Source organism: Zosterops lateralis (genome assembly GCF_965231275.1).
Source record: "Zosterops lateralis genome assembly, chromosome: 7".
Lineage (NCBI taxonomy): Eukaryota > Metazoa > Chordata > Aves > Passeriformes > Zosteropidae > Zosterops > Zosterops lateralis.
The window spans coordinates 19,389,363-19,415,120 of NC_139767.1; the positions used below are offsets into that span (position 1 = coordinate 19,389,363).

Below are 25,758 nucleotides of genomic sequence, written 5' to 3' on the forward strand. Positions count from 1 at the left end.
TGTCCAAAGTTAGAGCAGCTGTTTGGGCCACTAGTTGAACAAATTAGGCTAACTATTTTATCTCACTGTCAAAGGGAGAGCATTACTGATGGAATACATTTACTTCAGAAATCCAACCTGTTTTTTAGGAATCTGTTGAGGAGGAAGATGCCAAGCCTGTACCATTTACCAGAATTTTGAAATACAATGCCTCTGAATGGCCATACTTGGTGCTTGGATCTCTGGCAGCAGCTGTGAATGGAGCCGTCAGTCACTCTATGCTTTGTTATTCAGTCAGATTCTTGGGGTAAGTTATGGTAACATTTTAAAGTGTATTTTAGCTCTGAAACAGAGGAGAATTAATATATGATGCACAACTTGACATGCTCTGGCAAATCTTCAGATCTCATCAAGTAAATGCAGTTAACTTCTTGCCTATAAACAATTATTCAGTAGAGATATTTTTATCACTGTCATCAAGCAATCATTAGAGCTCTTTGAAGGGGTAAGCTTATCAGCATTTGTCATGTATTCTTAATTATCTCTTTTGTTCATTTTCCAGGAATCTTGGGAATGGGTTTTTATACTTGCATACAGTTTATTTTTAGATGAGACAAAATATACCTCACATGGGGTACAGTGGAGAGAGACACATGCAAAGGTCATCCTCTGCAGAATTTTATTGTACACACTTGGCAACCCTTCGAGAAAGCTTTGGATCAGATATACTTCACTTTTTTGTTTACATATTTCAGGCACCTTTTTCCTGCCTGCTCCCTGCGGAATGCTCAGGGAGAGGTAGATAATTGTACACAGCCACCAGCAAAGAGTAGGCTTCCATCAACAGGTTTGGAAGCAGGAAGTAGCAATATGCTTTAAACATTAACATTCACTAAAAGATACAATATTATCAAAATCCACCGCCTCTCTTGAAACTTGTCAAGTTCAGCCATGAGTGTTTATTTCTTCAAAAACTTGTGGTGATAGAAAAAGGATGCTTCTCCTTTTGTGTAAAAGCTTTCTGGGGAAATGCTTGCCAAGTTGGTGTAGAACTGGAGGGCTGACTGAAGATATTCAGTGATGTTCTGACTGGTGCCTAGGAAAATGGCCTAAATTTCAAGAATTAGGCTAGAGAAAACCCATCTGGTCATGCTGTGTCTTATTAAGTAAAGTAACAAGACATTCACTCTGAACAAAATGGGAATGCCATTGTGGTTTTTGTGGTTTTGGTACACGTCTGATGTAGGATAAAACGTGCTTCCCACTCACTTGTATAGGTCATGGTAGGTACACATCAATGCAAAAATATATGCCCTAAAAGGTAGACAGATACTGCAGGTCAAAAGCCTTACAGACAGGAAAAGGTGAATGAATGACCCAGCATTTCTGGTAGAAAAGAATTCTAAGAGCAGTGCCAGCAATCTAGCAAAAGAAAATATGACCTTTTGTTGTTTGGTTTTTTGGGGGTATTATTTTGGCTTAGACATTTCTCTCTGGGAAGGTGCTTAGGACTTTGAATCGCATTTACTTGCAGTTTCACATTTGTCAAGTAAGATCCTGTGAGCAGGAGAGTTCCAGGCCCTGTTAATCCACTTAGCACTTCTGTCCAATGTGCTTGGCCTTTAGGCATAGGTGTGCCACCTCCTAACGCTTTTTGAGTGTCTAGACCTCATGTCAAGGACTGTGGCTTTCACCAGTGAGGACAGGTGAGACACTGCTCCATCACTCCATAGTGAATCTTACCTTTGATTTCTTTGGAGAGGAGTCTTCTAAACCTTGGGAGGTCTGGGGCTGATGTCATCCTGCAAGAACCTTCATTGCCAAAGATTAATTCCTACTTTTGAAGGCCTCAGTCTATCAAAGGAGAGCTGCAAGAAAAAGCAAGTGATAATGAACATGAGGGAAGTCCAGTATCTGTGTTTCATTATTCATAAATTTAAGATATTTCTGCCTGGTGCCAAGGCAGTCAGGCAGATGGAATATATATCTGCTTTCAGATCTGTCCAAGTATCTGCAATGTTGTTGTGTTAGACACGTGGGCTTGTACTCTGGGACAAATATGCTGGGGAAGTGAGGGAAAAATCCCCACAGCTATGAAGTGAAAGAATAAATTTAGCTAAGTCTACCCTGAAGGTTTTTAGAAATTAGACCCAAAAAGTCAGTGAAGAGCTGGATAATACTGTGTATGTACCTTTTGAACAAAGATTTCAGTAGTTTCTTTTACTTATGCTTTGGTTCTCCCTGTGGAATTGTCTGAGAGTATGGATCCTTTCCAGTGAAACTTAACTGAAAGATGTGCTCTTACTGCTATTGGAGTCCAAGGCTCCAGATATAAGATAGTCTCCACTAAAACTGCTTAGACTCAGATGATCTGAATATGGACACTTCAGCAACAAATCTTTCTTTTTTATAAACCTGCTGCTTTTGTCCATGCTGCATGTTGCCATGACCAGTGTTATTTTTTTAATAAAGAACACAGATTAAAAAACATAACTGACCATGTTAGGATAGCTGCAGAAGGAGATGGTTCAATTTTACAGGACAGATTTGTAAGCGGGGAAGAAAGTCCTCTGCAATACCAAGATCTCTTCCTGATGATGGTTATCCACATTTCTTTCTTCAGGATTTAAATTGGTTTTGCTCTCAGTTTAGGGAGAGTGTAAGCATGTACTTCAGCCTGTTCTTTTCTTAAGCCCATTCTTCCTTGAATTTATAGCTTGCAAGAGGAATCCAATGCTGACCAATAACAGACTTCATCAGAAATGCTGAAGGGTGTGGCAGATGTAGTTCTCTCAGCCTTTATCTAGGTGCAATGGAGAGCCTAGGTACAGGAACTGGAAAGGCCTTTCATAATATATTTCTTGCATAAGAGAAAGCAGGGGAACCACTTTGAATTTGGGTGATATGGATAGAATCTTAATGCAAACGCTCACAACATTCTCCCTTTTCAGACCACCTTTCATAAGCATGGGTATGGACCCAGCCTCCTGAAATCAGAAACTGTGTTGCCCTTGACTTTATTGAAATGAGGAATCCTACTTAATTGCCCACCATGTAGCCATATAGAAGCAATGGACAAAATTTTCTCTACAACAAGCATAAATACTTACTGGGACTCACTGTAGGGTCCTAGGGAAAGCCTTTATATCTGTTTGCAGTGCTCCAGTGCTCAGGCTTGTGTTTGACATTTATTTGTTTGACTAGAGAGAAAAGTTTTGAAGTGTAAAAGGAAGAAACATTAAGTTTGGGCCCATCCCAGTGTTTCTGGGTGACTGTGCAGAGACAATACTCAGGATGCTTATGAAAAAGCCATCTGTTTCTCTGGAGAGGAGTGTTTTTCACCCCAGTTCACAACTACATATTTACCATGATCCATCATATATTGTGTTTATCATACTGTTTACTAGTTGTACTCATTAGAATTCCTGTTAATTTCAACAGAGATCTTACCTATCCTTTTTCATATAGAAAAGTACCACAGCATGGCAACTTCATGACATCAATGTGAAGGAGTACTGACACAGTAAGGAATTGTTAGTTATTCCCCTGGTTATGTTTTATGCTATCTCTGCTTCTGGCATGACCACTACTATGAACTCCACTTTCCCTTTCATGTCTAGATATTGCACACCATGATGACACAGAGAATGCCATCACAAATCCACAGCAATTCTAAAATCCACAACTCTCATAGGACACAGTTTATGAGTGCACCTTGTGTCTCATTCTGTCCAAGTATTTAACTAGAATATTTCTGACAGAAAAAAAACCCCAACAAAATCAAAGCAATACAAACAAAAACCCAACAAATAAAACCAAAATAGTGGTATCTCTCCTAGATACGTAATTTACAAAGACAGATGAAATCTGCTCAGCAGTCTGTTAGGTTTGGGATCAAACATAAATTACTGAAAGTATTTCATTACTGGGATAGGAGCAGCTGCAGATCATAGCATGGTTTTTTTCTTACTATGACAGATTAAAACAGGCCTGGTGATTTTTTTTTCTTTAAAAGAAACATTCCTCTAAGACAGTAATATACTTGCTACTGATAAGACAATGTGGTGTTGGAAGCTTTTAGCTAGAAACACTAAGGGCTGTTATGATATTATTATTTTAGAATCTGCAGGATTTATTTTGTTGCCAAGGGATGTACAAAGTTAAAAACTTGAAGTGAAATTCCCACTAGAGAAGAGCTATTTCTTTTTCTTAAATTCATGCTCTAATTCCTTTCTGTTACTCTGAGGTATGGCTCATTTCAAACAAAAAATAACATGGCTTGACCTTTTAAGTACTTGAGTTATTTTCATGTAATTTTGTAGCTGAAATGAAAACTCCTTCACTTTCTGCTGTTAATTATTCACCTAGAAGAATTAGGCTGGTTTTGATATAGGCAGAAGTTGAATGCCTAAGTTATTTTTACTAATAAAATCTTACAGATAATAATAAAATAATAAAATACCTTGCAGATAAGTTTGAGAGATTAGACAATTTATAGTAATTCTACCTGTGAAATCCAGTGAGCATTAATTTAAGATTAGTGGAGAAGTACAAATATGAGATTGACCTCTATCTGGAAACAGCAGAAATAGTTCAGATAAAGAACTTCAGATAGTTCTTTCAATCTTCTCTGATTGAAAAGAATTGCTAAAGGATAAATTTGGACCACCTCTTCAGCAGCAGCCCACAACATTGGCAGGTGTTAAAAAAGACCAGACAATAAAAAAATGAACATGCCACAGAGATTGGTACTGAATGAGGTGGAGGGGCTCCCCTTTAAGCACTAATACTTTTTCTGAAGTGCCCAGCAGTACATTAATGGCTTGTATCCACACTCCTTCGGGAAAACAGTGGGTTCCTCTTGGACTCTTCCTATGGCAACTACAGCATCTGTAATGTCATGCAGGGAGTCACACTGGGGTGTAATTATTTATAGACTTTATTTTGTACAGCCCAATAAAGTTGCAATTGGCTCAGAGCAGAGAGGAGGTAAGATGCTGCTGCACTGTTGCTTTGTTGGTATGCTGTTTATGACATTGCTATTCTCTGGTTATCGTTGTTTACAGAGGAGGATGACTGGGTAATTATAACCAAGAATATGCCACAAATAGGAGTAGTGTATGCAGACACCGGGTATATTGAACTTGTTGGTTAACAGAAGTAAAACCCATTGTGTTTTAATCTGGGCTCACCTTAAGGAAAATAAGGAATTGGACCTTTGCAGGGGGTGAGGGAGAACTCTGTGTTCTGGCTGTGGTTGCAGGATGGATTTCTGCACTTGGTAATTGGGAGTCAAGAACAAATATCATGCACTGCAAAACTGACATTTCTATTTATTTCTTTTCAAAGACCTTCTCCATTCTTGATGAAGAAAACCAAAAAAATCAGATCAACGGTGTCTGTGTGCTCTTTGTCTTAATCGGAGTTCTTTCATTTTTCACACAGTTTCTACAGGTAATAGCAGTCCAATTTAGCAATGCATATTTTTGGTCTTGCACTCTTTCTCGGTGGGTCTCCCTCTGCACAGTCTTTATTTATTCTCATGTACCCCAGGGATACACCTTTGCCAAGTCTGGTGAGCTGCTTACGAGAAGGTTAAGGAAAATTGGTTTCCAGGCCATGCTTGGGCAAGACATTGGTTGGTTTGATGACCGGAAGAACAGCCCCGGGGCTTTGACTACCAGACTTGCAACAGATGCCTCTCAGGTCCAAGGGGTAAGACCTGGTGCCTTATGGATCCTTTTACTATAAGCATTGATTGAAGGCCTATTTTGGCATGTTGTCACAGAAATGAGATACCATGCAACCAGCCAGATTAGTGTAGATCAGTTCTTGGTAAGCCAATTATGCTACTTATATTCATCACAGACTGCCACCATGGAACCAATAGTAGTATACAGTATATCCTAACAGTACAAACAAGAACTCAAAATCAATAAAATACCAAGCAACAATGGAATGGGAAGGAACACCCAGTGCAGAAGTTTGATTTTTTTTTCAGAAGATGAATTAGCTTTTTGCCATAATGTTAAAGTGTTTATTTCAAAAACATGTCAAAACAGAATGCTAGTGACTGTCATTAATAACCATGTTTTCCAATTTCCAGCATGGTATTGTGCATATTGTGGCAATTTTGATCTAAACTGACAACCCACTTGAAAAACCTATCTGCAGTACTGGGAGGTGCTCCAGCTAGGAACCCTGCAGCCAGTTTCAGTGTTTGGGAAAGTGAAACACTTACTGCATCCATTGTGTTCCTTAGTGGCTGAGGGTTAAATCATGATGAGCTACATATGTTCCCTATCTGAACTGATCCTTCTGGTAGAAGTGAGTCAGACGCTATTTTGCTGGGCTGCAATGCAGACAATTTTCTAGAAACAAGGAAGGAGATGTACAGATTTCTTTTGTTGCAAAAGTTGTCATGTTTCAGCTTAACTTAAAATTGTAAGTTAGTTTTTAAAAAAACACCTATTAACAGGGGTTTTAGAGAACAGGTTTCTAAAACCCCTGTCAGCAGCAATTTCTACAGAATCAGAAAAACCTGCTGCAAACCTCACAGGCACTTATGGGGTATATTTTAATTGAAATAAATAAACTTGTAAACCTCTGACTGAACCATTTAATAGCCTCCTAAGAGACAAATTTGTTTGAAGCAAAACAGTGAGGCACAGCAGTGAGACACAGCCATCCAACCCACAGCTTTCAGGGGGTGAGGGAGACCAGACCTACCTAAGCATTTTATGCTGCCAAGTTCATAACCTGCAAATGAGTTTGACTGAAAATCATCAAGGATATCAAATGTACATTTTTATTCTAATACATAGCAATATAGTTCCTATTTAGGGTGCTGTTTACTGCTATGAAAGAAAATTACTTTTGAGTAAAGAAGTCTATTAGAAAGAATAGCATTGTTGAAGTACATAAGGAACAGACAAATGTATTCAATAAAGATGATTTCAAAGCTGTATTTAATTTCTTTCCTTAATAAAGGAATAGGCAGAAGTACCACTTTGTTTCATCCCTTTTCAGTGATGTTGCTTACTGATTTTAGCACAGCTGAGGCTTTGTTGTTAATAGCTAAATTATAAAATGGTCCTGTTGATTATTTATATCTATATGGATAAATGTAGAGGCTAAACAATGAATTCAGATAAGTGATTCTCCAGGGAACCAAGGCAACAGATTTCAATAGTTAGATTATCTTTCTCACAATCAGTAGAAACAATCTTCTGAATTCTCAGTGGAAAATTTGTTGGATCAAAGGAATATTGGACATTTGCAGTCCTCCTTTTGATCCAATTTATTGGAAACAGTATATCCAGACTGGCTAAATTCCAGTGCAGTCAGTAGCTGTTAGTGCCTTACGTTATTTTAATTTACAGTTTTCTAAAGTTTTATAGGAGGATTTGTTTAATTTGTTTTTGAAATACAAATCAATCAATCATGTCTGTTTCTTTTCTTCAAAGGCAACTGGATCACAGATAGGAATGATTGTCAATTCCTTTACTAACATTGGGGTGGCCATGATCATTGCCTTCTACTTCAGCTGGAAACTGAGTTTGGTAATAATGTGCTTCCTGCCATTTTTGGCTTTATCTGGAGCTGTGCAGGCTAAAATGCTGACAGGATTTGCCTCACAGGACAAGAAAGCACTGGAAGCTACTGGACGGGTAATGCTGTTTAAAGACTAATTTATATTTGCAGGCATGAGTAGATGAAAAATCAGTCTTTAGGGACCATCGGTAATTCAAATGTCATGAAACTGGCAATGCTTTGTGAATAACTTGCAATAATTCAGCTTGTTAAACCATTGAAACAGCATTGGGAAGTCCCTAACTGCAAAAGCACTTGCTGCATGGAATGTGACTGACCTTGCAAAAGTTATTGGACTGAAGTGGTAGACACAGATCTCTCAGCAGTCTAACTCACCTTTGCTGGATTTTATTTAAACAAGCATTTGCTGATGCCCTGTGATTAAGCTGTTCTCAGAAAGCAGTGATACTTGTTCACCGAAAAATACTCTCACTGAGAATCTGGCACTGAACCATAAATCAGTATGTGGATTTTAGAGAGGACAGTTTTTCCTTTGATGGGTCATACCAGCTTAAGAATTAAGCTCTTAGCCCTTCCCATCTTAAGAATTAGGACCTGACCAATTGTCTGCATCCAGAATAGTTAATTATTTACAAAAGTCTTAATTCAAAATACTTGGCAAGGAGAGAAACTTCGCTAATGAGTCGAGGCAACAGCTCGTACTCAACAGAACAACCCAGAGGTTTGATGAAGAAGATACTCAATGCTTCAGCAGTTTTGGTGATGACTGATTGTGTCTGGTGTTATTTTCTAATTTATTTGCCAGCATTGCTTCAGAATGCTAAAAAACACCAAGTTCTTCTAAAATGACTGCTCATCAGCCATACTAAACATGGAAAAAGTCTGCACAAAACAATTCACAGTACTTATTATCTGCTCATTCACACTGATGATAATGCAAGACATTGACTCAATTTTGGCCAGGAATAAAAACCTCTGAAACTGGATTTCTGATTGTCTACATTCAGATCTTTTCCTACCACACTTGCTTCCCAAAGGAACATGTTACATTATGAATCTACTATCAAAGTCCAGGCAAACTACATTTTAAGACAATTTCTTAATAAAATTACTTGAGATTAAAAGGGTGAAATTAGGACCAAACAAGCCATCAATTGACTTCTGTAGATGAAATTGTGGTACTTTTTTTGGGGACATAAACCCAAATTCTGACTGCTAATAAATTACAATATGAAGCCTACTATAAATAAAAGTTCCACACAAGTTCCTGTGGGGGTTATCTCATAATTTCCTGTGTAGCATTTTCCTGGAGAAAAGCATTTCCTTACTCTTTACCTATGTAAAAGGTAAAAATCTTGGAAATTGTGCCACTGAAGATTTATATGTTCCATCTCATTAGCCTTTTGGACATCAGAGAGGGAGAGAGGGAGGGTGAACAGGTCAGGAAACTTAATAAATTCAATAGGATTCAATTTATTCAATTTATTTCTCTGACTATTGCTAAAAGTAACACAAAACAATTGAAATAAACATATTTAATCAATTAATCCATGCAACCAAAGAAGTTCCTAAAACAATCTTTCCTTTTGTGGGTGTCACATTTATTCACATTATGTGAAATAAGTCACAAGTGAGAGCATGTGCCTGATTCCCCAGGAGTGCTTACAGTAACAGCTCCAGTGGAGAAGGCAGAGCATTGCTCTTGAGGAAGTCAATAGGTAATTGCTTGTAGGAAAGGTTCTCTTTAGGCTGTCTGATCTTTGGGCCAGTCTGTATCATGTCTGAATGATTTTATACATTGCGTCAGTATCCTGAGTTCATGAAAGAATCATGCACTTGTAAGACCACAATCTACTTATCCAAGTAAAAATTAGGAGCTTTTACCCTTTTTTTTTTTTTTTTCCCTCTTCCAGATTGCCAGTGAAGCTCTCTCTAACATCAGAACAGTAGCTGGGATAGGAAAAGAGAAAATGTTTATTGACAATTTTGAGAAGCACCTGGATATGCCCTACAGAGCTGCAATCAAAAAAGCACATGTGTACGGACTCTGCTTTGGCTTTGCCCAGAGCATTGTGTTCATTGCCAACTCAGTCTCTTATCGATACGGGGGGTTTCTTGTTGACAATGAAGGACTCCATTACAGCTTTGTGTTCAGGTGAGAGCCTGCCCAGAGCCACAAAGAGGTCTCTAAAAGTTCTGGACTCAGTCTGGTGTTCAGTTTCCTGATGGCTTCCCAAGAATGACCGTGTTCCCCTTCCCTACAGGGTGATCTCTGCTATTGTCACCAGTGGAACTGCTTTGGGAAGAGCTTCTTCCTATACCCCAAACTATGCCAAAGCCAAAACATCAGCTGCACGCTTTTTTCAACTGGTTGATCGGATTCCTAAAATCAGTGTTTACAGTGAAAAAGGGGAAAAATGGGTAAGAGTGGAGGTGCATATTTTGTGATGTCAGTCAGGTCACTACAGGCATGGATGTTGCACTAATGATTTAGGAGTCAATGAGGATCAATGACAAGAAGGTTATGCTGACTGTAAAATTTTTATTTGTCTTTGCTCTTTTGGAAGCAAGCTCTCTACTAGACAGAAAAAGTAGTATAAAGTCAGCCATTAGGAATTTGTCAGTGTAAAACTCCTGTAAATTGCAATGGAACTAGTTTGGATGACCCACAGAACAGTGAGCTCTTATTTTCTGCTTTACAGTTCATGACAAACCTAACTATTGCTGTTTTATAATGGAGGTTTTTCCATTCACATCAAACTGGTGGGGGGTGTGTATGAGGAAGCAAAGAATTGTTGAGTCAGACAAAATGAAAATGCTCAGTTTCTGGTGAATTGAAAAGCCAGATCCAGAAAATTGAAATTACTTTATACACAATGTCTATATTAAAATGAAAATGTGCCCATTTGCAAGGCAGTGCCATTTCCAATTTATGCCTCTGACCAGTGCCATGCAGGGAAGTGTAAACAGAGAAATAGTGTTATGATTAATAGCTTCACCTCTAGGACAGCTATTTCAGTATGGCATTTTCCCTTCTCTTGTGATAATTTGTAAATACAAACGTCATATTTTAAGCAAAAGATGTAAAAATGGATCTGAGGAAGAGCTGTCTTGTGCTTTACAATTCAGGGTTGAGCTCAAGCTCACTGTGGCATTTTTCTCCTTTTTTTTTCTCACCAGAATGATTTCAAGGGAAGCATTGAATTTCTTAACTGTAAATTCACATACCCTTCTCGGCCTGATATCCAGGTCCTGAAAGGACTTTCTATATCTGTTAAGCCTGGACAGACTTTGGCATTTGTTGGAAGTAGTGGCTGTGGTAAGAGCACCAGTGTCCAACTTCTGGAGCGGTTCTATGACCCTGAGAAAGGAAGTGTGGTAAGCAAAGAAAATGTGGTTTCTGTGCTCTGGTTTTCAGCAATGCTCCAAGGGCCTTCTGTCTGTCCCTTACTGTGCAGACTAGCAGTGGTGGCTCATACATGCGCAGTTTGAGGCTTCATCTCCTTGAAAGGACAGATGTGGACTATTCAGACAGTTCCCAAGTATTATCTTAGACATATTCAGACAAGATCAGAGAACTACATGCCTCAGGTCCACTCTCCAGTTATTCAATTACTGGTAGCTTTAAAAGCTTTTATGTCTTCCTAACATAAACACTTACCCATCTAGATTGATTTCTCTTTCTCTGGAAAAAATCTCTGTGGTGAAGACTATGTCAGGAAGGCAATAAAGCATGTGCCTAACCTTAAGCAATTAAATAGTTCACTAGGACTTCTGTTGAGGAAATGGTTGAGTGTATTTTGTGGTATGGATCAAAGCCATACCACAAAATACACATCATGCACAAAGGAGTCAGAGATAAGCAATTCAACCAATCACTTTAAATCAGTTGTGTTTGTATTTTAATGATATGTTTAAATAATTTAGTTTTGCTATAAACTATTTGGATGTTGCAGTTTTGTAATGTCTCTTTTCTCCCATTTCCTCGTAGTTAATAGATGGACATGATTCTAAGAATGTAAATGTGCAGTTTCTTAGATCAAAAATTGGAATAGTGTCACAGGAGCCTGTGCTATTTGACTGCAGTATTGCTGATAATATCAAATATGGCAGTAATACAAAAGAGGCGACGATGGAAAAAGTCATAGAAGCAGCCCAGAAGGCTCAGCTGCATGATTTTGTCATGTCCCTGCCTAATGTAAGTACCTGTGAGGCCTTGGCTGCTCATTGTTCATTGCCGCAGGACTTGCTCTAAAACCAGTTAAAGTTGCTACACGCATGCACCTTTAATGTCCTTTTACAGCTGTGACAGGGGGAGCAAAGAGAGTGCTGTGACCATTTGTTGTGCTCCTTAGAGTCTGGGTGTGAGTTACTACTGAAGTCTTATACAGTAGGCAAATACATAAGTCCTGTTCCCAGCTGTGGGAGATTTGCCTTGTGAGTAGAACATGACACTTAGACAAAAATATTTGAAGCTCGAGTGCTTATGTACACCTAAGAAGTACTTAAATGCACAGAAATAATATAACTATAAAAGAACATATGAGGTATGGATACAATTTAGGCACTCAAACAAAGCACTTTTCTAGAAAGCCCTTTTTTTAGCCTCTTCTCCAAAATCTAGGGCAGGGAGAATTCTTTTTGCCTCAGACAAATTAGCCAAAATCTTGCTATCACATTTTCCTTCTGGGCTCATCATTGTGGTGCCTGGGCCACAGGACCATGTGCAGGCAAAGCACAGCTTGGAAACATCACCCCAAACACATTTGCTGCTGAACGTTGTTTCTGCCTTCCCGGGTTCTGCAAGTGGTCAGCAGCAGTCAGCTTTCTTGCCTTTCTCCTGCTCTTCCTTTAGGCTGCGTACTGCTGTGTTAACTTACACCTGAATAAAAGACTCCTTTTGTATATTTTTCAGAAATATGAAACCAATGTTGGGGCTCAAGGATCCCAGTTGTCTCGTGGGCAAAAGCAGCGCATTGCCATAGCCAGGGCCATCATACGAGACCCTAAAATTTTACTACTGGATGAAGCTACATCTGCATTAGACACAGAAAGTGAAAAGGTAAATGTGCAGTGATAATCAATAAGGGAAAGTTAACACAATGGCCTACAACATACAATACCTTTTCTGTTCTATAGATATACCAACATAGTCCACTACAGGATTGCATGTTATTCCACATTGTGAATTCAGCATTTTCACTTTTAATGATCTTTCCAAGAAGTGCAGGAGTGCAGCTGTAAGAAAAATTAGCCAGCCCCAACTGCTCTTAAATTACCTACAAGAGGCAGCACTTTTCCAGAAATGTCTGAATTGCCTGGATTTCCAAGCATTCAGTTGACATTTAGCATGTCAGCAGAATAAAGGCTTAATTTCTACCTCTGTCTATGTTTAGCTGTCTCTTGTTTGTACTGCTGGTAAACAGAGGTCATGACCTAGCTAAGCCCATCAATATCAGAACCTCTAATTTAGTCTCACTATCCTTTTTACAAGTGCTGCACAATACAGTTAATTAATCTGAAGCAATTTGGTGCCTCCAGCTCTGAGCCCTGTTCAATTTGCACATTTTTATTCTGCCACTTCGTCTGTTGCCTTTAGACTGTGCAGGCAGCTCTGGACAAAGCCAGAGAAGGGCGCACCTGCATTGTCATCGCCCACCGCTTGTCCACCATCCAGAACGCCGATATCATCGCTGTGATGTCACAAGGACTCATCATTGAACAGGGAACTCATGATGAACTGATGGCCTTGGAAGGAGCCTACTGGAAGCTTGTTACTACTGGAGCCCCAATTAGCTGAATTACTGTGATTCTAAATTTGAAAAATTTCTGTAAGCAAATACTTTGTGGTGGGTATGTATATGTTGGTGCTCCATTGTGCTACACAGAGCGAGTGCTCTACAATACAGTAAGATCTGTGGAACCCTGAATGTACCCCTGTAGCTGTCTGCATCAAGCACACTTGTCCAGCAGGTGCAAGGCACTAAGCACAGGCTGATGCACTCAGGAAGTAGCTTAGCCCACTGATAAGGGACAAAAGCCTGAAATCACTGGGAAAGATCTTTTCTGGTCATCTGGGGAGTTGCCACTACGTGCAGTCAGACTGCACAGTCCTGTCATGCCTCAACTAGCAATCAGGGGAAGCCTCTGGTGTTCTGGAAAATGCCCTTTCTCTAGGTAAGCTGAATGAGTGAAAACAACCCTTCGTATGATGCTGTACATCTGAAGGGATCAAATCTGTCCTAAGGTTTGGTCTGCAGACGATTACAGCAGAGGCCCTTCCTGTGCATGCAGAAGCCCCACTCTCTCACCCACTGTACCATACACGTCAGCAGTGCTGTTGGGGGAGGCTGGGCTTTCTTTACAGCACTGACACAGCTGTGCCCCTTCAACACACCAGTCAGTACTTACAAAGAAGATAGCTCCACAAAAGTAATGAAAGCAAACAAGGTAAGGAACAGAAGCTGGTGAGGATCATTTCCTAGCCCACCACTCTCCAGCTAACACTCATCACTCTGATTAGCTGTCAAAAGGGTGTTTGAATAGGAATAAACGCCTTGGTTAAATTAATGTAAAATCCTATGGTTAATCATCAGTTATTTAAACCACTTCTATTGAAATGGTGATGGACGTGTTCTTTTTTTCAGAAGGTAAGACAATTATAAGTGAAGGTAGAAAAAATAGGCATAATTAGCTCTTTGTATCAAATACAGTTGATAAACAGAGGAACAATATATTCAGAAATAACAAAGGTCAGGAAGGAGTTTCTTTTGGGAGCATCTTATATCTGTCACAGTTTTTAAGATCAAGTTTCACTGAAATATTTCATTGGTTATTGGTTAATTGATTATTGTCTGCAGCATAACAGGACTGTTTCCTTTAGTGACTGGGATCTTGGAGAAAAGCAGATAGAAAGAAAGTATAGATTACAGTTTCAGTATTTAAATATTGATTTTAAATAACAGAGCATTAACAGGAAAAGTCATTCTCCATATCCTAAAACCTGCACCTAGGCTGGGTTGGCAGGTGGGCAGGCAGGTTTCCACTCACTTGATAAGAAGTCACACCACTTCTTATAAAATACTGCAATAGTAGCAGTACTTAAATAGAGCTGTAAGGGTAAAATGTTCATTAGGATACATCCCTTAATTCCAGGCAGCAAAACCCAATTTCAATTTTTATACAACTCCATTAATAGAATCACTGCCAAATACCCTACTCAACTCACACAGCCAGCACTGAAATGGCTATTTCTCTTAGGAAGTCTGTATTTTAAACCTTAACTGAAAAGTAAAAGAAAAAGCTGCATTATTTGCTTTAATCTTTTTAGCCTTTCTACATTTCAGAGCAATAAGCAGTTTGATGGCTCAGAACTGAAACTATTGACAGTGACTATCGATAACCTGCAGACATATGTAGACGATATTTAATTAATATTATTTAAGGCCATAGAAAAAGAATTACTCTTCATTAAAAATTACAATGACTATGTATACTTTTTTTCATAATTCTTTTTCCTAAAAGACAATACCTTTGTGACCCGAAATAACTAATAAATTGTATTTTTTTACTGGTTCTTGTGCTCTAGCATTTCTTCCCTTACCGTTCAGCTAAGCACATGAGTATCTTGCAGCAGCCAGCGAGTATCATGTCTGTGACAAGGGTTTGCTGTTCAGGACGGAGCTGCTGAGAAGGCCAACTCAAGGACACCAGCCCCTGCCTGCACAGGAGTCTGCTGTCTCCTTGCAGGAGCACAGGGCCACAGCCCAACCTCCATGGCAGTGCTGCTGCTCTTCAGTGTAACATCATCCTCTTTTCAGGCAGCTAGGAAACACTGAGACCAAAATGTTGGGTGCTACTCCAAGAGAAGGCACTCACTCTGTACATAAACAGTTGCATGTTCTCAGATACCACCTCCTGCCACTTTGTTCCTACGTGCTGTTGACAACCAATTGATTACAAAAAACCTCAGGTACCTGGGCAAAGGGATTGACTTGCAGGTGGCAGGTGTGTCTGGGCATGAGCAGCAAGCCTTGATGGAATGCTTGGTGCAGAGCTGAACTGGTCTAGCTGCTGCAGCTGCCTCACCAGTAAAATGTCCCAGCCGTGGGGCTTGGTGACAATATTCCCAAACCATTCCAAAGTAATTTGCTTACATCTTTCAACCCAGACCTGAGTTATTAGTCTTGACAGTAGATGGTGTCATTTGGTGTCTCCTGCTGGATGCTTCTCTGCATGGTCCATGGCAGCTGTGTTTTCCAACACTCTATTCCTCTGGGCAGATATAACCACGATACTGTTTTGGGATAGCACCTGAGTAACTGCTCTGCAAATACAGCTCCTGCTCCAACTAAACTCCTCTGGGTAGGAACAGCTTGTCTGGCCCAGAGTCCTTCCAGCAGGATGGCTAAACAGGAAATGATAAGGATAAAAAGAAAAGCTGCATAGTAGCAAGAGTGTTGTGAACTGAACGTAATGACAACTTGTCAGCTAGTTTGTATGAGCAGCAAGGGACAGCTTCACTTTATATAACTCCTGGCTCATAAGAATCTTTCTGCAGAGAGGTGGCAGTACTTTTGGAATGGCATTATCCCAATGCTATTATGGACATCTCTAAGTCAAGAAATATTTGGGTATATCTAAGTCAAGAATAAAAGGTTGAATTTCTCCTGGGATCCTACTAGTGGGAGCAAGAGGATCAGTCACACACTTTTCACCCTCTTTATTACATAGGAAAACCTGAATTCAAAAGGTTTTTGGCCCAAATTAAGCTGTCATTAGCTCATCCTGCAAGTGTATATGTGCTGTATCTGTTCCAAAGATTAACAATTTAAACAGCTGCAAAGGCCTGGTGAAATTACAGCTTAAATGTTTCACAATTTGAGCTTTTAGTAAGGTCATGCAGTCTATTTAAATAATGTCTGAACTGTAGTTTTCAACTGCAAGAAATTTGCTGAAGCCCAAGTAAGGGACGTGCAGGTTTGTTTCACTATAAAAACTACATGCCCAGTTCCTGTTTTTCAATTCTAATTCTATCAAAATATCAAGATTATATCTTGACACTTTTCCATCCCACCACTCTGGAAAAGTCTAATTGTGTTTGAAGATTTGGGAGCCCTCTTGGAAATTCTTCAAGTAGTTACACAAATCTCCATACCACAACACATTCAGCTGCTCAGAAAGTGTCTTATAGGCATTGCATTATTCATCAGTTAATTTCTGAAGTTACTAGTAAAATTACACTAAATTTATTCAGGTTTCCCACCATGCTTTGATTTAGATATATTTTAATAGTTGAAGAAAAATTCAGAGGTGGTTCAGGCAGGAAGATCTTCTGTGTCCTTTTCCCTGAAGCACTGAAATTACACAATGAATTAATAGGACACTCCAAGAAAGTGAATGAGAGCCCATATGTTCCTATGTGTCTGTACAGAGCTTAGAAGAATACTGCAGAATGCCAGTTATTCTAGGTTGTGTCTACCCCAACAGAAGCACCAAGATTTGTTGTCAGTATTGGGAAACACGACTCTCACACATGATTACAAGCCTAGAAATGTGATCTCTACCCATAACTCCCAGCTTAAAATTGCTACTAAATCCAAATGCTGCTGTGAGAACCTTGGACAAAGAATCCCCCTACTGGTGGCTAGGAGGAGCCAGGACCAGAACAGCAACTCAATCAACCTTCTACTGTTCTGCAATGCCTCTGTAGGTCATCTCACTGGTAGGGAATAACAAAGCACACAGCAACTTGAACACAGCTGAAATCTTTCTCATAGCTGTCTTTGTTCTTCATTGTTTGTGTATAGTCCCATTAACTTAGTAATTTTGCTTAAGGAGTCACAATTATAGAAAAGAGTGGTTTCAGGTCAGCTGCTGTGGGAAAGAAGTTCAGAGAACCATTAGAGAAGATATCAGGAGATGCACAAATCAGACTGTTAAAACAGATGACTAGTTTTCTTAAGTCATGGTAGTGTTACTAGGCTCTTAATTAAAGATGGATGCCTGTTTCAGATTTGCTTCCATAATTTGTATCTTGTTCATTCCCAAAGGCCAACACCAAATTATTCACCTTATTTACCCAATTAAATAAGATTCTTTCAATTATCTCCTACCTAATTGGAAGTCTAGAAGCAATATCATGTTTACATCTTGTAACCCTTATTGCTTTCAGATATGCAGCCTCATTACCCATATTTCAGCCTTGCATACTAAGGCTATATATATATATATAGCTTATATATTGAGTGTTATGGGATGGTATCAGCAAAATGTTGCTTAAAGATTGTGCACTGAAGGGGGATATACAATAATAGATGCCAAATAATGAATAAAATGGAAAGTACCCCCCTTTGCCTACTTAAAACATCCACTTTACATAGCAAACACATATTCAACATATTAGTTACTTATGTGCTTAGTAAACCTGACAAGAATATAAACTTTAAGTGACAGCAACCATATTTTCATGATTTACACAACTACTAACAGTGATTCAGGCTTGTGACTGTTGATCTGAGAAAATTAGCAGAGAATTACCTTTGCAATACAGGAGCATGAACAATATTCTTGAGGTCATATACTGAGACAATTTCATTATTGACAATTTTTTTCATTTGTTGCTCTGTGTAGATATACAGAACCCAAAGATTTTCTACATCATATTTATGCATTTTCCCTATCAAAGTTGTGATCTGTATCATTCATGATTCATGTGACCACTTTCAAAAAGTAAAAATTACAAAAACCACACAGTAATGCAAAAATATATTCTACAGAGTCCAATGGAAATAAACTTTTTTTTTCTCATCTGACTTAATCAGAAGCTGGTTTGCTCAGGAAGCTCAATAAATTAAATCTAAAGCCTTGCTTATAACTATGCTGGCCTTTTTCACAGTGCCTGGGTACAGCCATACAGTCGTAGGTAGTGTGATACTGTCACACCATTATGTAGCAGTTTAACACACAGTATCTATATATAAAAAAATGAAATATTGAGCACCACTATGTACAACTGGTGCCTGAAGCATTATCTAGCTAGAGATGGACAGAACTAAAAAAACCACCATATAGCTAAATAAAGACGGTTGATTATACTTTAAAACTTGGTTATGACCCAGAGTGTTGGGCCATTTCTAACCATACTGCAGTGCGCTTGCAATATTTCTAGGAATAAAATCAGCAGCTAATATTTCTGAGCTGTCAAAGTCATTCTTGAGTGTACTGATTCTGGATGTTCTGGTTACTTACCAGGAGTACATCAAAGATGCAGTGGCATCCCCTTGGTTTAAAAGAATTAGCAAAACTGCCTTTGCAGAGGGTTCTTCAACAGTTCACATCCATCCCCACATTGCTAACCATTTTGAAACTTTACCTAATTAAGTTTCTTTTCAGTTGTCCTCATTAACGAGTGGACACAGTATGGAACCAAGGCAACTACAGTCAGAGGCATAGCTGCACTCTTACAAAAAGAGAGAATGTAGAACAAATACTCAGTATGAGTAGGTATCTTAACAAAATTATACAGCTGCAGTGTGGCTAAAGAAGCAGCTATACACAATATGCGGAAACTTATCTTGCAGCTATTTTTACCTTTGCAGCTCGTGATGAACATTTCAGAATTAATTCCAAGACCTAAACCAAAGAGTGCACCTAAGTTCCTCACCAGTCCAGCAAATGGAGTTGTGTCAATGTTTATCCAGTCTGGGTTTGCACACCATTTCTTGGCCTTTGGAACTGACCATAGCAAGTCAATATCGAGAAGCTTGAGGGATAGATAAAAGCCAAGGGCAAAGATGAAAAGAAACAGGTTTGTCTTGATGTACATTCTCAAGCTTGCTGTCTGAATAGCAGAGGTATGCTCAAATGCTTCTGCCACAAGAATGCCTGCGGATTAGAAACTCAGTGTTACAGTGTTGTACTTTGAAGAAGCCTGTTCTACAATGTCCCTGTAGAATTTGACTTTTGAAGACAGAAGAATATATCTATGTAATAAACACCTATGTGCGTGTCTATATATATATACACATACACACATATACACACACACACACAATTTACCACTTGTAGTACATTAGAAAACCTTTCCTCCCACTCAAAACTGCCACTTTGGAAAAAAAAAAAATACCAAGCACTACATGGTTTTGATATGAGGCATACCTTAAAGGCCTGACTGCACCTCCCAGATGACAACCTATCAAACATTAGATGTAAACTCGAATATTCCTTTTCCAAAAGAGCCCCTCACTCAAAGACTGGCTCCAGCAATGCAGAATTCAACACCAGTTCCCACACAGGCTTTGAGTGTTGAAGAAAAAGACAGAACACACTTATCTTCTCTTGTACTCATTTTATCGTGGTAGTGAAGAGGGAAAGCTGTTAGCCAGCGCTGCCCAGGCTGTACTGCATCCATGAAAGAGAACATGAGCAGGAAGCCCCTGCTCAACACATTGGTCACTCTCCTTATAATCAGATAGACACCAGAGATACTGCTCATAGTTTGTACTCTCTGAATACCAATTTATAATATGCTTAAACGACTCTGAAAAATGTACTTTATCATCTTAAATCACCCAAGGGAATTAGTCCTGCTATTTACTTTTTTTTCTATTCTGGCCCAGGTCTCTGTGTTTGTTCACATTCCACACGTGCTATTTGGTAACCTGGACACCATTTGAAGTGACCCAAATGACTTCTTCCTGAAAGGAAAGGTCAGAGCCAGGTAGGAACAACTTCCTCTCTGTTCTCTTCCATGCAGGCAGCACAAAGATCAGATGCAGCCAGTGCAAAGCAGTCAGAGATAGTCTGAGGGAGTGTGGACACAATACAGGCAGCATCAACTCACAGGTGGGCAAGGGCTCACTCCCTTCATTGTGAATTACATAGGCAGCAGGTACATTCTACCTCACAAATTTTACCTTCATACTACTATCAAATCCCTGATTTTCCAGAGAGTGGAGAGCACCACTGGAGCTGCAAGATGAGTCCAACTACTAAAAATTTCTTGTCTTCTCTAATTTTTTTAAAAAAATTTGCATATAGGTTAGAAAGAAAAGAAAAAAATAGCAGCATTACCAGCAAATACTCCAAGAACAACTTGATGAGGGAAATGTGTAGCTATGAATACTCTTGAGATGCACACACTGATCTGGATAATCCAAAAAATACTCCAGAGGAATGACCATGTTAGTCTAAGAGGGAAAAGGAAGATGTTTAAAAATTGAGACAAGATATTTCATCTACTTATTTCCCCCAAGCCCCATCACATAAGGCTCATGCATTCACCAGCAGAGGTTTACTAAGTAGAGCAGTTTAGAACCAGATGATTCAAAACTAGAAGCCAGTACTAAAACATTATCAAGAGTGGTTACAGGAACAGATCTCAGAAGTTTCAGGTCCAGGATACCTCTGTGGTTTAAGTGAAGAAAGTCACCAATGGCAGATTAAATTAGGACTAACACCTTAAACATATCTCTCATCATGGAGTCATATATGTAAAAGCTCAATTATTTCATGATAAAATCTGCACTGTGTGCAAACAACCTTGTCAGCCTTAGAAAGAACAAAGCAACTGCAGGACTTTCTGACAGAGCTGAGCAACACATTACAGCGAATTTTGTCAAATTTATGTGCATCTGCTTTAAAATGGGCAAAAGATGACCATCAAAGCAGTAAATTTATGTACTAATCAATAAAATCCAATACATAGTGACAATCATAGAATTAAAAATTTCCAGCACTTAAGATTTAGGACTGATTCAGAGATACTGTATGCAATGTCTGTAAGTTGATAAATACCAGCCTATACAAGCAGATAAAGCCTCTTACACTTTTTCTTCAGCTGAAGTAGATCATAATAAAGGGTTGTTGTTTTTTTTTACAAAATAGACCAAACTGTGAATAGTTGTTTAAATTAAGTCCATTAAAAACATAATATGTATATAAAGAAATATCTGAATATATTGGAATCATGGAAAGACACTGACCTGTGGAGGGTAACAGCTGATTTATCTTTCCATCTAACTGTGTAGCTAAGTGCTGCTGTGACCATTACATACCAGACGCAGGATGATCCCATGGCATGGCCAGATGGGCTTCCTAGTAAAAACAAAAAGGAAATATTCAACTCAAGAATGAAGACAGTGACATCTGTCATACAGAAAATGTCTACTGGTAGTTAGGCACCTAATAATTTAAAAGGGAAATGGCTAACAAAGGCTGAATGAATGTGAACTGCTTCACAAAAGTTAATTTGTGCCATATGAGTTTTTCAGAAGGTTCATCTATAGGGAACCCATAATACTTGTCTGAAATCAAAAAGGTAACAGCTTAATCATTTTATATTGGTGTGAGATGGAATCTTGATAGGAAAATATAGTATTTTCCCATTACTTGGATTTAAAAATTTTAAAAAGCATCTAGGGCTGTCTTAGAGCTGTAGCACAGAATGTAGAAGTTATGTATGAGGATCGCGTAAGAAAAGTTTTGAATAAGTCTCCCCATAATTAACAGGAGCAACAGCAATTTAGCTCTTTGTAGCATTCTAAACTAAAGTACCGGTATAACTTGAGATAGGCCTTCCAGACTTTTATCTGCTTCTGCAATTACCATGGTGTTAATGATTGTGAGCTGTGTCTCATTAGCAGTATTATAATCCAGGTAATTAACAGTTTGGGTAGTTTTGTTATAATTTTAGAAACTTATCTGAAGCACAGAAAAACTGTGTCTTTATGCTTTACTTTGATTAATTTTATAAATCTTAAGGTGCTGTATTATACCAACCAGATTAAAAGCAGATTGTCAATGAAACGGGCACATGAAATGATGCTCTAAGTGCTGTACCCATAGGTACAGTACACAGTAGTCTACCTACAGTAGTCTGTAACAGGGAACACTCTCTCATATAGAGAACAGTGATTTCTTTTTAGTCCAGGTTATAATAATATATGTGTAATTTGTTTTAATTTAAAAAGTGAAATTTTAATTTTAGTGGAAGCCATATGAAGCCATAGGGAAGTTCCTACAACTGTGAAAATCACCAAAAAACAAGGTATGCTGACATGATGCAAGGGAAGTGATTCCTAAAATGACTTTGTCACTTCCTTTCTCATGTTTGCATTCAGATTTACATTCAACAAATTAAAATGGGGAAAGAGAAAATTAGATCATTGTAATCTGTAAATCTGAGACCTTTAAATCTTGGCTTCTGTGGGGACAAAAGAGAAGGGACAGGTTTATTTCACTGTCAGAAGAAATAATTTTGGCTCAAGAATGTGTTATGAACCAGCACTATCTAGTAGTGTGTAGAGTAAAAGAATATTTCAGTGAAGTAGCAAAGTGGAAATTTTGCTAGGCAGAACAAGCACAATGATTTCTGACTCCCTGCATTAATTTTTGCTATTCTGCTTGGCAGTGCATTTAGAGTCACTCTACCAGCTCTTTTATTAATTTCCTAACAGATGTGCACTCCTGAACCTCACAATGGAACAAATGTCACTGATGAGGAAACAGGAACATTGTATGTCAGCAGGGGAAAAGCTTCTCTTTGTTGTCATCGAGGAAAATGTCATCTAGGAATAATACTTCATAGCTCATCTGCAAATTACTTACTCGAAACAGCATAAATTCCACCTTAAGGTTTATGTTCTTAAAGTTTCACAAATATCCCCCCCAAAAATGGCTGCAAGGTTTTAGTTCAGTTAATTCCATAAGTACAAACCAAATCAATATCCTAAACTGTTTGCCATGTAGTCATATGAACAGTTCCCTCAGCTTTTGCTGAGACATGGAGTTTGGGGTTCAGGCTATCCTAGCAGTATTTGCATCTGCTTTTCTCTTGTCTGTGGCTGCTTCTCTAATCTTTCAATATAAATTGCTATTTAAAAAGTATGTGAAGTACCATGTAAGCTCACACAGTGATTGTGTGCATGTAAAGCTGTGCTGACTGCACCTCCTCTTGCTAATGACAAACAGGTCAGTCACAGTCTTAATGGCCCAGAGTAAGTCTGGAGGTGGGAAAAAATGTGGTCATTAAAGGTGCAAAGAAGGGATCAATATAACAGTTGTACGCACTGGACAGAAATAGGAATGACCTTTCAGAAAGACAGTAACAAGAAGAAATGCCTTCTGGTTCAATGAATCAAAATGAAACACACTGACTGTCTCCTGAGCCAGGGCTCGGATCTACATAGCACTGAATGGGCTCAGTTCTGAAGGCTTTTGATAAGATCTGAAGGACTTCTAATACTTTGTGTTAGGTCCCAAATGCATTAACTTGAAAGAGACTGCAGATCACATAAAGACCAGGCATTATTAAACCCTGCCTCATAGAAGGGCTTAAGCTCCCTGTTCGCAATTACAATGAGATGTAATGCAGGTTATTGTTACCAAAATGCCGCTTTGCAAACTCTTAAAAGCTTTCAGTGGTATCGACAAGATGCAAAGCACAGCATTTCCATAGTCAGTATTTTCTTGCATAACAAATTAAACTAAATTCAGTTAGCTCAAAGCAAGTTCATCTTATTGCACATATTAGAGTTGCTACAAGTTCATTTAGCTTCATCAGTGTTTAATTTGATTTCCACAGAGAAGATAATGAGACATAAAATGTGAAATGCACATTTCAAAAATAATTTTTCCCCATATATTTGTACACATACTCCTACACACACATTCAGTGCCAGTGTCTGGTTCTGGTTCTTTTCCACTTGTGATAGATTGTGTAATCGGTTGCTGAGATTCTTGTTATTTACACTGAACCACCTACTTAGTTTTTGGGGTTTGAATATTTCTTGCAACAGTGAACAAGCCCTCAAACTCAACAGCCCCTGGCTCTGTCTTGGAACACATTAAACAATGTATCTCACAAGTTTTTGTGAAAATTTCTTTTCAATACACCAGTTCATTCTAGTAGTAGTTATTTTTAAAGCAAGTCCCTCTCCCTTGCATCTTTTAAAAGCAATTAAGGAAATATTCTTGTCATACAGCAAATACCTACCTATTTTATTTCTTCCTTTTCCTCTACTAGTTTTTTTGTACTATTTTATACATGAGCTCTGAGCTTTGTGTATCATACAAGACCTTCCTAAGCCCCATTCTCTCCCGCATGAAGTTGCTATCCCTATCAAACCAAGGAAATGTCCAACATTTCTTACCTGGTCCAGTTTCGCATGTTATGGGAAACTGTTCAAGGCATGGGCTTGACTGGTTAGGATAAATCATTGTTTCTTGCACCCACCAGTAAGGGCGGTGGCCAAATAAAATCCTGACAAAAAATAAAATAAAATTAATCAGAAATTCAGTAAAAAGATTTTTACATAAGAAGGCCTCAGCAAAGCATGACAAGTAATCTTAAAAAAATTATGAAGAGCTATATTTCCAAAGCTATTCTATAATAGTTCTACAGGTTCTTCTCATCTTATTACAATGCTATTTCAAACATATCTTAAATATCTTCATTGTGAATTCTTATTTTATAATTACCAGGGAAAATCTATTAGTACATTATTAACAGAAAGTTTTCTAAACTTGATGTACATATAGTAACTATTATTAAAAATACCAAATTTTAAAACAAATCCAACTTCTTACCATTTAAATATGAGGTTGAACCAATCACCAATGACTGCCACCCATATCATTTTAGTACCAACCACTTGGTTGAGCTGAAACCAAAGAGGAAAATAAATTGAAAATATATTCCGGGGATCACCAACATGTGACATAAAATTAAGGAAATCCTGGTAAGCCCTGTAGTCCCTCTGCAAATGCTGAATGATAAGCACTCCATTGCTGTGAAGGAGATCCATCTTAATGGATTAAACTGTACTTTTAATATAGTAAAGTTCCTTTAATCTTAAGTTTCTAGTGACGGAGAATGAGAATCATGGAGGGGAGCTATTAAAAAGTGAGAGAAGGTGATTGACGTTGCCTTTATATCATATTGGTGTGGTGTACCCAGCCATTCCCAAAACACGTGGCTCTAAATCTCTGGAAAGCATATGAGTCTGTTAGCACTGGAAAGCCTTTTTGTTTGCAAATTTTAATTGTAGGAAGCTAAGTGGAAGTACATGCTGAGCAGCAGCAAATTGTGGGGAAAGTTTTATGGAAACACAATGTGTGACTTGTGCAGTTCTTTGTATAAACAGTTGGAACATGTTTGCTTAAATTTTATCACAGTTCATTTCTCTGCAGGATAGACATCAGTAATGTGTGTACTTCATTAAG

The 25,758-nt window shown here is 38.5% G+C and overlaps 2 protein-coding genes across 2 annotated transcripts in view; one reads left to right on the forward strand and one right to left on the reverse strand.

The window, feature by feature from the left end:
- The window catches only part of ABCB11 (ATP binding cassette subfamily B member 11), a 42,170-nt gene extending 27,072 nt beyond the window's left edge, over positions 1 to 15,098 (forward strand). The window contains 11 exon segments of the mRNA XM_083865332.1: positions 129 to 249; positions 252 to 286; positions 5,329 to 5,433; positions 5,533 to 5,694; positions 7,446 to 7,649; positions 9,447 to 9,688; positions 9,798 to 9,954; positions 10,714 to 10,911; positions 11,525 to 11,731; positions 12,449 to 12,595; positions 13,133 to 15,098. Coding sequence (XP_083721458.1) covers positions 129 to 249; positions 252 to 286; positions 5,329 to 5,433; positions 5,533 to 5,694; positions 7,446 to 7,649; positions 9,447 to 9,688; positions 9,798 to 9,954; positions 10,714 to 10,911; positions 11,525 to 11,731; positions 12,449 to 12,595; positions 13,133 to 13,333 — 1,779 coding nt within the window. The 3' untranslated portion in view covers positions 13,334 to 15,098.
- A 3,809-nt stretch (positions 15,099 to 18,907) lies between these two features.
- G6PC2 (glucose-6-phosphatase catalytic subunit 2) lies at positions 18,908 to 25,340 on the reverse strand (the record flags this gene model as incomplete). Its single annotated transcript, XM_083865333.1, has 5 exons — positions 18,908 to 19,419; positions 20,608 to 20,723; positions 21,519 to 21,630; positions 24,687 to 24,796; positions 25,123 to 25,340. The coding sequence occupies 5 exons, from the start codon at positions 25,338 to 25,340 to the stop codon at positions 18,908 to 18,910; spliced, it is 1,068 nt and encodes a 355-aa protein (XP_083721459.1).
- Positions 25,341 to 25,758: the final 418 nt, after the last annotated feature.